At 48.1% G+C, this 14,077-nt stretch overlaps 1 protein-coding gene across 2 annotated transcripts in view; it reads left to right on the top strand.

Moving 5' to 3' along the window:
* Positions 1 to 749: 749 nt before the first annotated feature.
* Positions 750 to 14,077, top strand: part of LOC132073862 (sodium- and chloride-dependent betaine transporter-like) — a 37,475-nt gene continuing 24,147 nt past the window's right edge. The window contains exons 1-4 of one of the 2 annotated variants that reach the window (XM_059473140.1): positions 750 to 778; positions 8,398 to 8,594; positions 12,161 to 12,295; positions 13,645 to 13,785. In XM_059473140.1, coding sequence (XP_059329123.1) covers positions 8,402 to 8,594; positions 12,161 to 12,295; positions 13,645 to 13,785 — 469 coding nt within the window. In that variant the 5' untranslated portion in view covers positions 750 to 778; positions 8,398 to 8,401. Of the gene's footprint in view, positions 779 to 2,827; positions 2,869 to 8,397; positions 8,595 to 12,160; positions 12,296 to 13,644; positions 13,786 to 14,077 lie in introns of those variants that run through there. The other variant, XM_059473139.1, reaches the window with a different exon arrangement.

The following is a 14,077-nucleotide window of genomic DNA, read 5'->3' as shown; positions in this document are numbered from 1 at the left end:
AAACCACAGAGGGATTGCTCACTTCTAGTGAGCACCCAGACACTGTAAAGACTCCAGCAGTTGCCTCTCCTTGCTGACAGAGCTCTGTTCCTGAGCTGTGTTTGTATTCTCAGCATATGGCACAGGCATGGAGGGGTCTGCATGACCCCAGAGCAAATGCTCCTTCTTCACCCACGCTCTGCCTTTTGCTCCACCTGCCTGATGGTGTTGGTGAGACTTGAGCTTGGCCACAGAAGGTTAAATGTAATGCTCTGTGGAGATTCATTCTGTAGGATGACATTGAGGGATGCCCCTATCCCACTAAAGTGGTGGAGCCCTAGAGCAGTGGGAATATGTGGCAGCCAGCCTGGGCCATGCTGTGGGGTCTGCCAAGGGAGAGTTCCTGCCCTGCAGAGGTCAAGAGGACATGGAGTTACTCTCTGACTGCTGTAGTTGATATTTACAAACTCTGGGCCTTCACCCTGCCTGCCTGTGGCTGCTTTCTCATCTTGCTTTCTTGTCAGGGCCACAGTTCAAGGTTTGGAGAGGTGCATGTTGTAAGGGAACAGGGGAGAAAGTTCTGCCCTGATGCACCTCCCTTCCCTACGTCCCACCACCCACGCACGAGCTGGGTGATAATTTGGTGGGGGGAGCTGCTGGAAGGGGTGGGACAGGAGGAGGAGAGAGGGTAGTCTCTGCCTTAACTCTTGCTGTATCTGGTTGGCAGTCAGTGGATTCCCTGCCTGGACTGCAGTGGGACGGGAGGGGCTTGCCTGGGGGAGACCTGCGCTGGGCTCGGGTGAGTTGGGCGTTTGCTCGTTGAGCGGATCTTGGCTGGGTGTTTGTGTCACCCTGGGAGTGCCATGGCTCCGTCCTCCCACAGCCAGCTGCTTGCTGTGCTCTGGAGAGCGGGCCAGCACATCTGCAAGGGCAAAATCTTCCCAAGGTTCAGTAAAGCAAGAGTGAGATGGACAATAAGGAGGAAATAATCGATTCGGATCAACCCCGGGAAGAGGTTTTTCTTTCAATGGTTCCTTTGGAAAAAGAAAGGACAGGCTGAGATGCTGCACAGGGGGCACCAGGAAGCTGAGAGCAAAGAGATGCCTGAAGGATGGGTAATTGATCCTGAAGGTTGTGGCAACAGAGAAAAAGGGAGAGAGTGATGGATAAGTACTCAGACAGCAGAAATATTGAGAACAGAGACAACAGTGAGCGAGACAGGGGCAGGGATGAAGGGCAGAGCTGGCTGGTTGATAATAGGTACAGGAGCCAAGGCACTGGGATTGGAGTGGGCTGTAGGCATTTCAGCCACTGCCAGCATGAGTCCTCTCCTCCTGTGCTGCCCTGCAGAGGTGCTGACCCCAGTGCATTGACTTGGGAGCTGCAGTTTTTAAAGATGAGCCTGGGAGTGCACTTCTTGTTCTTCTGGCCCCAGTGTTTTTATCAAATTTGTTCCTGTAGGGCTGAGGCAGGGAGACAGCACAGTTTCTGCATGTGCTAAACTCTTGGGATCTGTGGGCATATTTGTGAACAAATGCAGGCAGAACACATGAGGGTTTCATAACACCTGATCTGTGTCTTCTTAAATCAACAGTGCTTTTAAAGTAATCACTACTAATCAGGGCTTTCATCTCATGCCAGTGGAAATACCATTGCCCTAGTTTTTCCTCTTTGACAGCTGGTGATACGAGAGGCTGAACCTTGGACCTGACCTTTGCAGCTCTGCAGCAGCCCAACTTTTCTGGATTCCTGGTTGCAGATGTGCTCCTTGCAGAGAGCAGGCTAAAGAGCCTGTGCTGTTTCTCTACCTGGCTGTGGTCCTGGGCAGGCTAGAGCAAAGTTTGGGTGCCCCAGGCTGGAGAGCAGCTACCAGGCCCCTTGGAGGGTGTAGGTGGGATGCAGTCATGGCAATTATGGCAGGAACTGCTGGAAGACACTTAGGCACTGCTGGAGTCGTGGTCTCCATGCACCTGTGCCTGTGCTGGTTTCACCTGATGTGAGTTGTCCTGAGCACCACCTGGAGTTGGCTGAGTCTGCCCAGGGTCTGACACAGGGTGCTGGGCTTGTGCAGGGCTGAGCAGGGAGCACAGTGTGGGGGCAATCATGGCAGGGAGCCCTGTGGCCCTGCTCTGTGCTGGCCACACACATGTCTGTGCTGAGGGACCAGGCTGTGCCACACACACTGTTGGCTCCCCTCACCTCCCTGCTGGGAAGCATGAGACAATGTGTTATCCCTCAGCTTACCCTGGCTTTTGGAAGTGTCTTGCTTGAGTGCTCTTCCCCTGTGTTTCCTGTTTCTCATCACTGACAGCAAGTGTCCCCAGGCTGTGCTTTTGGGAGGTCAGGCAGGGTGTGCCTACCTGGAGGAGCTTAGATACCAGTGTGATGCAAAAATTCCCTGTGCTGCTCTCCCACCTCTGGACCTCGGCCTGCAGTGCTGGCTCCTCTGCTCTCCTGCTCCAGCAACTTCACTTCCCACTCTTCCCTCAGCCCTCACCCCCAGCTGCAGGGATGGCAGCAGCTGGCCAAGCAGGGCTGGGGCTGGCAGCCTCCATCTCTTCATCTGACATGCCCAGGGCTGCTGGCTGGCATCGTGCTCCATGGAATTGCTGCCCCAGAGAGGTGGGAGCCCTGCAGGCACCCTGCAGGCTCTGTCTTGTCCCTTGGAGCACCCCTGGGCTGCACCCCAGGTCGCTGCCCCGTTATGCAGGGACCTGTTTGCAGAGTGAGTGCTGGAGCAGCGTGGCTGTCACCCTGTGTGCCATTCACCTGCTCTGCTCTCCAGCCAGTGACAGGAGCCGTGCTGACCACATGCTTTGGCTGCACACAAGGGCTCTGAGCCAGCCCAATGCAGCCCCAGGACTTTGGTCTGACAGCCCCAGCCATGGGGTAGGTGGCTCTGGGGGCTCCACTGGGGCCTGGCTGGCTCTGTGGCTGTACCAGCCCTATTGCTGGTGCTCTGTAAGAAGAATGGATCCTGCTGTGGCTGGCCCTCCTGCTGTGTTGCACTGCATGTAGCCTGAGTGGAGGTCATGAGATTGTCTGGTTTGGTACAAAGCCTGGTTTCTAGTCCTATTTAGACACCATTTATGGACTTCATCTGTTAGTCTTGATTTTTTTTCTAGGCTAGAGAAAGAAACCACCTCTGTGTCTCTGTAGCCCAGAGCAGGGATTGTGATCCATGGGCACCAACAGAGACTCATCTGGCTCTGGGAATAACAGCCTACCTTGCTTTTAGCAAGAGATTTGCACTGATCCTCAGAAAAGTCCAGCCACTGTTAGAGGCTTCGGAGGGTCTCCTGTCCAGCAGCAGAAGTCAGAGCAGGACCCATTTTGCACCCTCCTGCACTGGGGTGTGTGCTCTGAAGGGTGATGCTCTATAATCCTTGCATCTTGTATTGCAGATGTCCATGGCATCAGTGAGCTCACTCATGAGGAACTCACAGTTCCTCATCTCATTCTTTCTGGTGTCAGTAAGTAGCAAACTCACTGCACAAGCATTGCTCTTATTTCACACTGGAGAAAACATAGGTAGGATCTGATTCTTGGAACAGTCTCCTGTGCCTCATGAACGTTGCTGAACAGATGCTTTGAGAATACCCTGCAGCCCACAGAACCTGGAAGTTAATTAGAAAGTGTAAAGAAGCCAACTAACTTTCAATTGCTTGAAATGAAAGGCATTTTAATTTCAACTGCTGTCCTGGAGTTGATCAGTTTTTCTCTTTGTACATCTTTCCTTGCTTTTCTCTGCTATGCAGCTGGAGTGAGCCATTCTCCAGCAGCATTCTGATTTGGAAACAGCTGTCTCTGCTCGTGTAGCTGCTCTCAGATTGGCTGGAAAGCACTTTGCTTCCACTGCTAATATTTTCTTGTCCATCTTGCAGATATGACCGATCCCAGCAGCAGCCCCCATGCACTAATTGACCCGGGCTGGCTCCTTGAGCTGCACCTCGGCGCTGCTGCTCCGTGCTGAGCCCTGATTTTCTGTCTCTGCTCCCGCCCCCGCCCCCTGCCATCAGAATGCAGCGCAGGCTTTCAGCTGCTGACTAACTGCTGGCTCCGGTTGCGCAACCCGAGAATTTTGTGTGTCCTCCTGCTCCTCCTTTTGTAACACAGCCCGGTCGTCTTGCTTCCTGATTCCTCCCTTCCCATCTTAAATTGCAGTTTATGTGCTTGGTTGCTGCTTGTTTCAAAATGAAACCAAGAAATATAAATGCACTGCAGCTGTCTGCGTTGTCACCTGTGATTCTGCGGTTCAGGCAGTGCCTTCGAGTGTCCAAGGGAGCTTTAGCACTGTGATTCCTCTCATAAATGTTATCAGCTGCTTTTTAGAGACATTTCTGTCTGCTGTTCCCTCTGTTTCACTATTCCTTCTGGAGATTGTCCTCATCTCATTTGCCTTATGATAAAACAGCAAAATAGGTCAAATGGAGGATGTTAACTTCCCAGCAGTAGGAACTCTTGTTTGATAGCAGTCAGGAACAGGCAGTAAGTTTGCAGAAATAAAAGCTTTAAGAGAATTGCTATTGGCTTCTTCCTCTGGTGCCAAAACTCCAGGTGGCTTCTCTCTCATCTTGTCTCGCTCTTGTTCTTTGTCTCACCTGAGGAACTTTGAAAAAGCCCTTTTTTACCCCGAGAAAGGCTGAGGATAGCACTGTATTTTGCTTCAAATGATGCTTTTTTTTCTCCTCTTTTTCTTATTACCGCCTCTCCCCTTCAGTGGCATCTTGTTTCCAAGCAAAGCCTGTTCTCCTGCATATCTGCATTGTGTGTTCAGCACATCATGGGCAACTGCTGAGTGACCACAGTGCTTCAGAGATGTCTTTGGTTTTCCTTGCCTTTTGTGGATCCCATGGTGGTAGATGTGGGACAAACACAGTCCAAAATTTGTGACCAAGGGGAGACTGTTGCTTCATTCAAATGTTCAAGAATGGAACTTGTTGCTCTGGGTCTATAGCTGCCTGCATGCTGCCTTCTCTCTTTCTAGTCAGTCTCTTCTCTCAGTCCTGAAGGAATCCAGGTGTATTCTTGTTTTCCCAGCCATAAATCTTTTGGGGAAAAAAATTGTGGCCATCTCCATTTACCAAACCCAGTAGCAAATACTGTACCATTTCCTATGCAGCTGCATAGAGGGAGATCACTGCTCTCTGTGGGAAGATGACAGACTACAGGTCATTTCTGTGAAGGGCAAAAAAACCCCATCTCCTCCAAGTGCTGAGGGCTGGAAATACAGCAGAGCACCTCTACAAGAGATGGGGGGTCAGAGGGAGCTGAGGAGGGAAGGTGGTGGTGGGGAGAAGCTCCAGGGGCAGGATAGACTCTGTGGATTGCATCAAGATGGCATTTTAGCAGTTGGGAAAACTTTGTGGCAGAGGAAAAAAGAGGCTGGGAATGAACTAATCATAGGATTTTTCTCCAAACTTTGGTGAAGGAGCAGCAGAAAAAGTGCAGGCAAGCAGTGAGGGGCACAGTCTTTACTCCAAACTCATGTATTAGGGAGGGAGCAACCAAAGGAAGAGGAAAATGTTTGCCTGTTGGGGAGGATGTAACCCAGTAGGTGGCTGTGACTGCTGTGGGAGAACCAAATTGTTCCTAGCTGGAAACAAGAAGTTATTTGAGTCCCCATCTGGCCTAAGAACATATAGAGCAGGGGCACAGTAGGATTAAATGTTTGGGAAAAGAGCCAGGAGGTGTATGAATAGGCTCTCTCATAGAAACAGTAGATGAAGCAGAGAGGGAAGTAGTGGGGATGTGTAATGTGCATGGCTTAGTCTGGGAAAGGAGAAGTTGTATTTCATGCCATGAAGAGCCAGAACTTTAGGCACCAGTTTAATCCACCATCTGTTCCCACTTGAAAAGATTTGATTTCATAGCCAGGGTGCTTTCCCCCTTCTTAAAATATGAAAATGAAGGCACAAGTGCTGTGTCTCCCCTGCTGCTCTGTGTTTCTCCCAGCTGTGTTCCTCCTCATTGCAGCATCCCAAATTCTGTCCTTCATGTTGGCCTATTCAGGAGTCAGAGGACAGATAAAAAGTCCTGATCCAAGTGTCCCTGAGCTGGAGGTTGGTGACAGGGTTGGGGCTGTGGCTGGCACTCATACATTCCCTTGCCAGGGCTAGGTGAGAGGAGGTGATTCTCTGATTGTGACCTTCCTCTGCACTTATGTGTGAAACAGGTCTCACAAAAATGAAATAAACCCACAAATATTAGTAGAAATAGGCTGGCTCTTGGATCCACCTTACATTAAAAGAATAAAACCAAAGAATTAGCTAGGCTTGTCCTGTCAGCTTCCTGGGACATCCTCACAAACCCAGACTTAAACATCCTGCACTTGATAATGTGCCCTGGACTGCAGCAAATGGGAATGTGCCAAGGACCGTGACAGATCAAACATGTTTCATTAAGTACGTGTTGCTTTTTCTCTCACATTTGACAGTGCGTGGAGCTCTGCTCCTCTGAGACGAGGAGGCTCTGCTGCAGCATTGGAATAAACTGATTAGCCAGCTAGCAGGCCTTGCTGCAGGCAGGCATGGGGGAGAAGAGCCCTGCCTGGGCTCCAGAAGCTGAGAAATGGCTGGCAGGAGGACCTGGTGATTCCATCTCCCAATCCTACCCAGCAGAAGGGATAAGTGAAGGGGGAAAATCTGGGACTGCTGGGGAGCTGCAGCTGCAAGCCAGCATTTAGGGTGTGTGCCTTGATTCCTGGGCTCCACCACCTTCTTTAAATGTGGGGTTAGAGGTTTGTTAGGAGCCTGTCAGAGGGCTGATTCACCTTCCCACTCTCAGGTAGATCCACAGGTGTTGTAGCCCTTGGTGGTTTGGATCAGTGCAAGCCATACCAGCAAATAGTTGCTTTCCAGCATATGGACCATAAAGGACAAGGGCTGGAGATAAAACAGAGCTTGCTTCCTCAGTGCCCTCGTGCATCTGCATTTGCACCAAAACTAGTGCCCACTGCAGTACTACCCATATATAAGCTATTACTGGCAATAGTTCTCAAAACCTCTCAAATTTAACAGGGACCAAGATCTCTCTGCCTTGTTTTTGAAAAGCCTGGAGGATGATCTTCACCAGCCCTTGACTGCTCTCCTCTATGGTTTATGTCCCCCTGATCTTGTTGCAGCTCCTCTTACACTGGTTGGTGTCTCACATGAGACTCAGTTCTCCATTCAGCATCCATGGAAATCTGCTGCTGGTAGCAAAGCAAATAGGATGAGCCCTTCAGGAGAGCAGATGGGGGAACAAAGCCTGTTGTTGCCTAGGGCATTTAGAGAGCAATTGGTGTGTTACACTGTGAGATCTGATTTCCTTTCATTACTTGAAAAACAGGCAGGAAACATGGCTGTGTCAAAGAACTACTTGTTCTGCTGTGAACATTCATTAGAAGTTGTCTTTTCATACACAAGCATCATTCTTTGCCCCAGGGCCTGATATATCCAGAGGGTTAGCATTTAGGAAATTATTTCCTTTACAGAGCTGAGACACTGATAATGATGCTGTCTTGTGTGGATAAGTGTGAGCATGGCCCACCAGCTCCTGCTCTTGCTTCCTCCTTGCCTCATTGAAAACTGTACCCAAACAAGTGCCATAGCTGTTTGGGACAGTTAGATGTCAGGGTTTACACTTGCTCTTATTTGCAGTTAGGTCAGGTTCCCTGGCAGTCCCTCCTCACCATGAGATGGCTCATACCTGGTGTTTGTCCAGAGGGACATGGTTGGAGAGACACAAGGCACAAGGAGGGAGGGAATAGTTTGGCATCATGCTCCTGGTGCACCGTCCTGGTGCAAAGGGTCAAAAGAGGATTTGGTGGTCCTGTAGGGTAAATGACATCAAAGGCGATGAAGTTCTGCTCACCACTGAGCTGCTGACTGGGAGAGGTCCTTGGCCTGAGCTGCCTCCAGAGCCAAGGGAGAGAGCAAGTTTAAATAGTCCAGAGCAGATCCAGGGGCAGTGGAAATGTTGAGTGTTGTGGGTGATGCAGATTGCTGTCTCTGTTGCTCCCTGAAGATGGGGATGTTCCTTTAGGTGGCACAGAAGGAATGAGAGATGTGCTATTAAAACACTTATTGAACCACCAGCATAATGAATTAGCAAGTTGCTACAAGAGAGCAAAACCCTGATTTCTTTGCAGCCCCAGCTGGTGGGAATGGAAGCAGAGATGCTGCTGCTTTAGAGAGACTTGTTTCCAGTCTGTTTTCCTAATCTCAACAAGGGGATGCGTATCCCTTGCTAAAGCAAATCACTTCTGGAAAGGCCAGCTTCTGCTCAGTAATGCCACCAGTCAGATGTACCTAAATTTACATATTGATACTGGAACCACATCTTATTGTGGTGTCTGGTCCCCTCACTCCTCTTCCCACAAGCATGTCCTGCAGCAGCTCCCTACATCCCATGCTCTCCTTCTCTTCTGTCCCACAGAGCCATGACAAGAGCCATATCCAAGGAAGGAGAACGCAATGGGGCCACCGCATCTCCCGAAGAGATAAGAGTGGAGGAAATGGAAGAGAGAGGCCACTGGAAGAACAAAATGGAGTTTGTGCTGTCTGTGGCTGGGGAGATCATTGGCCTGGGTAACGTGTGGAGGTTCCCATACCTCTGCTACAAGAACGGTGGTGGTGAGTGCACAGCACACGTGAGTTGTTCTAGGTCTGTAGCTATGATGAGAGACATGTATATGCCTGCACCCAATTCTCCTATGTACTCCCTAAGGTATTCCCTTATTCACTCCTTCAACAAGTTAGTTCCTGCTAAAACCAGGAGGAATAAAAATTCAGGGGTGAATCCAGCTCCTCAATGGGTACTCTTCCTTAAAGCTGCATTCTCAAATCTGTACTCCTGAAAAATTGAACCCCAGTAACAACTTAGGGCTGTTGGGCATCTCAAGAAATTATTGGTCTTTAGAAAATATCAGATGCTGTGAGTGGCCGGAAAGCCAACACCAACCTCCTCCTACATATTCCCTTTTCCTACTCCTGGTGTCAAATCCATCCTTTGTTACAGAGGAGGAGAGGCTTAGACAGTGCTGGTATCCTAGCCAAGGCCTGATAGTCCCTAGAAGGAGATTTCTGCCTCTTTCCCTGGAGCAATTCTCACAATGATCAAACAACTATTAGAAACATTCATCCCCAAAAAAGGTTCATTCACCTTCCCTTTTGTTTCTTTGCATGGCTCTCCTTTTCTCTTGTAGTAACACTGCAATAAGATCATTACATGGTTAAAAGTAAAACTTTCTCATAACAATAAAATGAAACGTAAGGGAATAATTGACTGTCACTAACTTTTCTCAGTGAATAAAAATCTAACTTTATAAAAGAAAAGGAGGAATAGCAAATTACATGTCAAATCCAGCAATAACTTCTCTTTTGTTCTTGTTCTCTAAAAACACCCTGAATTAATGGTCTGGGATTTGCTTCACACCCCACCCCCCTTCTTTGAGCTTCTTTTCTCTGCAGACCATGCCCCAGAGGCCTTTCTTTTCCAAGGTGCCAGGAGCTTTCACCAATAGGTGAGTGGTTCCACTGTAATTTTCCCCAGGGCTTCCAAATTCTTGTCCTCTCTGCTGTTGCTGGAGTTTATCCAAATTAAACAAGAGACAAGGAAATACATCCTCAAAACCGATGAGGGCCAGGGTAAGAAATGGTTACAGAAAATGGAATTGAGTTTTTCTTGAACCTGGGATGATTTTTAGCAGATCCTCCAGTGTCCTTCTCCAATATTTTGATGGGAGGCACCCAAGAGCAAGTCAGATGGGCACAGGTTAGGAAACAGTGGAGGTGCATCTGATTGAGCAGCCCATTCTGCAGTGATGCTTTCAGAGAGGAGTCATGGGTTTTGCATGGAAAATTTCTCCCTGAGCTCAGATGATATCTTTGCATAGTTTGTGCCTGTGGTACCCGGTTCAGCAGTCCTTGCAATTTGTATGCTAATTAGTGTAAGTGAAAAGGCTACTTTTGTTCACTTTAAATATCTATTGAATAACATTTTAATTAGACTGCTCTGGAATAGCTAAGGCTGTGATTCAGAGGGCAAGGAGGCCAGGCTTGGGAAAGGTTAGGATGGGAGTGTCCTTCCCTCACAGCTCCCTTGCAGAAAGTATGCTACTGCTGTAGAACACGCTTTTCTCTCTCCAGGGCTCTAGGGAACCAGAAGACTCATATAGGACAAGGCAATGTATTTCCATGACACTCAAAGACATTCTCATCATTGGAAAAGTTCTTGAAATTGCAAAAAAAGGCATTTCCCATCTATAAATGCTTCATCCCTGTCCCACCCTTACCCCCCAAATTTGAGACTGCTGTCCTGTCGCCTTTCTCCACCTGAATGTACTGAAATGGTTATACAGCCATGAAGACAGATGCCATAGAAAAAATAGTGCTAGATTTCTGTAAAGAGACCAACTGCAACCTTATCTACTGCTGCACTGTCAAATTTGATCTAATTGCTCAGCATCCTGAACTTATTATTGACTCATAAGGAAAGAGGATCTGTTTCTGAGGCCCCACTCAAGGCTGAGGCTCCTGCAGTAGGGCAGCAAATTGAGGAGGGTATCACAGCTAGAGTTTCAGCTGGTAACTGCTGTGGGACAGTTAAGAGAGACATGACAATAGAGGTGCAAGAAAATCATTGTTGCTCAGAGACCAAAATGGGTCAACCTCTGGGACAAATTGTATCAGAGGAGAGGGTCTGGAATCTGCTGAAAGGCTCATCTGTGTGCAGGATAATAAAGCTGTCTTGCAGATTTGGCATAGATGTCTTGCAACACCAAAAGCAGCAGCTGCCTCTAGTCCAGGATCTGCAGTTCTCACTTCCTACCCTGTAAACCTGGACTGACCCTGAGAACCAGCCTCCTTCCCTCTGGCCCCAGGTCTCCTGCAGCTACACACAGCTGTGTTTAGGGGAAGTGTGGATGTTCTTTGTTATTGTAACTTTGTTGGCTTAAAAACAAGGGCAAGGGTTCCTGGTTGCTCACAGTCACTGGAAGGAATGTCAGTGTGAATGCCTGTGCTGGCAGGGGAGGAGAGGGCCAGGGGGACAGTGGCTGAGAAAGGCACCCTAGTCTTGGTTACAAGCAACTGAGGTGCTCTCCAGGCCCTGGCAAGAGAGGTGTTCCTGACTAAATTTTATTGTACGGAGTGGCAAGATAGCCACAGTTGTTTCAGCGAGGAAGGCAGTCACCTTATCTTGTTTGGAGGGGAACAGAAGTGTGAAAATCCACACTAAGGATGTGGAGAAAGAGAGTGAGGTGTCAGAAGGAAGGTCAGCTGTGAAAATGAGATCTCAGGAGCAGTTTTGAGCAGAGCAGTGAATGTACTTGTACTTGGTTTGACAACATAACTGAAAAGGTGCAAAAAAATTTCAGACAGCTGAACAAAGCACTAAGCCATTTTTTCAGGGCATTAAAGTTTTTGGTTATTTTTGTTTGTCTTTTCTTATGCTTAGTTTATGTTGGTCATTGTTTCTGGGAAAAAGCCTTGCTCTTTTCTCCTTCCTCTTCCATTCTGACAAGCGTTAATCTGAGGGTGATTTCAGGTTGATTTCTCTTTAGACATTTCTCTACATATTAGCAAAAATGGATTTTGAAGGTAGACGTTAAACTTCCTCATTTTGAAAATGCCGGAAAGATATTCCTCCCCTATTTCCATTTTTGTGGTGCAATCTGCTTTCCAAATTTGATGTGAAAAAAGTCTCGAGTAAATTTATATCCTGGCAAATGTTTTACTTACCAAGAAATGTCACCAGCCTCCAGGTTTGTATCCTCTGGCAAGTGGGAGTTTTGCTGTGACTCTCATGAAAGGCAGAACAAATGTAGTTATGTGAAACAAGGACTTATTTTGTTCATCCCCTTCCTGCTGAAAGCTGGAATGAGGTCAGGAGCATGAAGCAGGGAGAACTTCTTCAGCACTATCTTTTTTTAGCTCCTTGCCTGGCTACTCCTTACCCCTCTAGGTTTTGGCCTATGCCAAATGCAGAAGTGCAGCAGTAGCACAAGACAGACCACCCTTGTATTTTTTTCTGAGAAATTATGGTGATTGTTTCTTTAGCAGAGGTTGCACATTTAGTTCACTGAAATATTTATGTTTATGTAGCTGATTCCAGCTGTGGTCCCAGGTACCTGGCAAGAGATTTTAGGGGTAAGGTTTTTGAAGAGGTTTCTGAGGCAGCATTTTACCCCTCTCTGCAGGAGCCTTCCTCATCCCTTACCTCATCTTCCTCTTCACCTGTGGGATCCCTCTGTTTCTCCTGGAGACGGCACTGGGGCAGTACACGAGCCAGGGAGGGGTGACAGCCTGGAGGAAGATCTGCCCCCTCTTTGAAGGTCAGTCAAATTACAGTATTTACTGGCAACACTTTCTGTCAACCAGTGACTCAGGTCCTTTTTTTTAAAAAATATTATTATTCTTTTTTTTTTTTTTTCCTTTCTCTCTTATTCTCCCTCCCTTCTTCTCTCTCCCAGCCTTGTTATTCCTTCTGCTGCCTGCTGTGTGTGCAGGGGCAGCTCCCTGACCCCTCTCGATGTGAGTGAGGGTGTGTGGTGCTGCCTGGGGGCTGTGCTGCTTCATCTGAACCACAGTCTCTGCTTTGAGGAGCTCAGAACCTGGGAGAGAGGAGAAGCAGGATGGCCAGCTTGGAGGAGGAGGATGGAAGTATCAATGTACAAACACCTGTGTGTAGTTCAGGACAAATAGTGAGGGGTGAAGAGATTGAAGAAATCTGTCTGGTTTATTCTACTTTCCCTGCCCACTCCCGTGCCCAGGGCTGCTGTGGCAGCATTTGCAGGCTGGAATCCTTCAAACTGGGGGAATCAGACTGTGTGCACTGGGTCTGACAGCCCAGAGATGGGATGGGGATGAGGTTAAACCACAGGCATAAGAGCCAGGACTTCTGGGGCCCTGGGGTAGGTTGTTTAATGGGATTAATACATTAATGAATATAATTTCCTCAATTCTTCTGTCCAGAGGAGAGCTTATTAACCATGTTTTGCAGATGGAGAAAGCTGTGCTCAGGCAGAGTGGAGCCTGGTTAGTTTGTTGAGCATGGGCATGCAGTGCTATTTGAAACTCCATGGGGAGTCTGGTACCTCCTGCACTGGAGACCCCTGTGCTCTGGCACACGCCTGGAGCTGGACCAGCAGGGGTATCTCAAAGGACACTGACAACCAGTTTTAAATAAATGAATTGGGCCTTTCTGCTCTGATTACTGTTCTGAGGTCTCAGTGAGCAATGGGCACAAGCAGGACCCAGGACCAAAGCTGAGCATGGTGAATATCAGCTGTAAGACTTTTTTGCCTGACACTTTCCAAAAGTAAGAGACTCAGCTGCATTTCTTTTCTTCAAAGGCTAGAGCTGTATTTTTCTGAAGAGGAGGCATTATGATGCTGTGGCATGGTAGCCATCAGAAATTTTTTTCCAAATCAGCATAAGGTTTTCTGGCTGTTTCACCACAGACCTGTCTAGAGTTACCAACAATGTTTCCTGTCTGTGTGCCCAGTCACAAAAGCCATCCTCTTTCCCTTAGGCAGGTTTTGCACTATTTTCTGGAGAGCCATGTTGTTGGTGTTGCCTCATTCTAACCACAGCATGAGCAGTGTCTTTATTTGGTGTTAAGCCTCATGTGTTGGGAGTTGGTTGCCAGTCCCATTCTCACCTCCTTTGCTTTTCTCCACAGGAATTGGATATGCCACCCAAGTCATTGTGGGATATCTGAATATCTACTACATTGTCATCTTGTCCTGGGCACTCTTCTTCCTGTTCAGCTCCTTCTCTTCAGTGCTACCATGGGCCAGCTGCAATAACCCCTGGAACTCAGGTACACCTATTCTTGGGCAGTTTCTAGCTTCTTTCCAATTCCCAGAAGTTATTTAGGTTTTGTTGAAAATATTTGGGGTTTTTTTGGATAAGAAGCTCTCATGAGCTGGCATGTGATGTCACCAAAAAATAGGCATTTTCTGGCAAGCAGGAGAGGTGGATGGTAGAGTTTGCAAGCCAATCTAGGGCACTCATCATGTGGCAGGCTCTTTTTATTATCTCTGGTGCAACAGTTTATCTTACAGTTCCCTTACTCTGCCCCGTTTCTGCGGAGTTACTGGGACAGTTGCTGC

The sequence above is a fragment of the Ammospiza nelsoni genome, chromosome 5 (assembly GCF_027579445.1).
Source record: "Ammospiza nelsoni isolate bAmmNel1 chromosome 5, bAmmNel1.pri, whole genome shotgun sequence".
NCBI lineage: Eukaryota > Metazoa > Chordata > Aves > Passeriformes > Passerellidae > Ammospiza > Ammospiza nelsoni.
The sequence above is the reverse complement of the archived record's forward strand: the minus strand, read 5'-3'. Positions and strand labels throughout refer to the sequence as shown.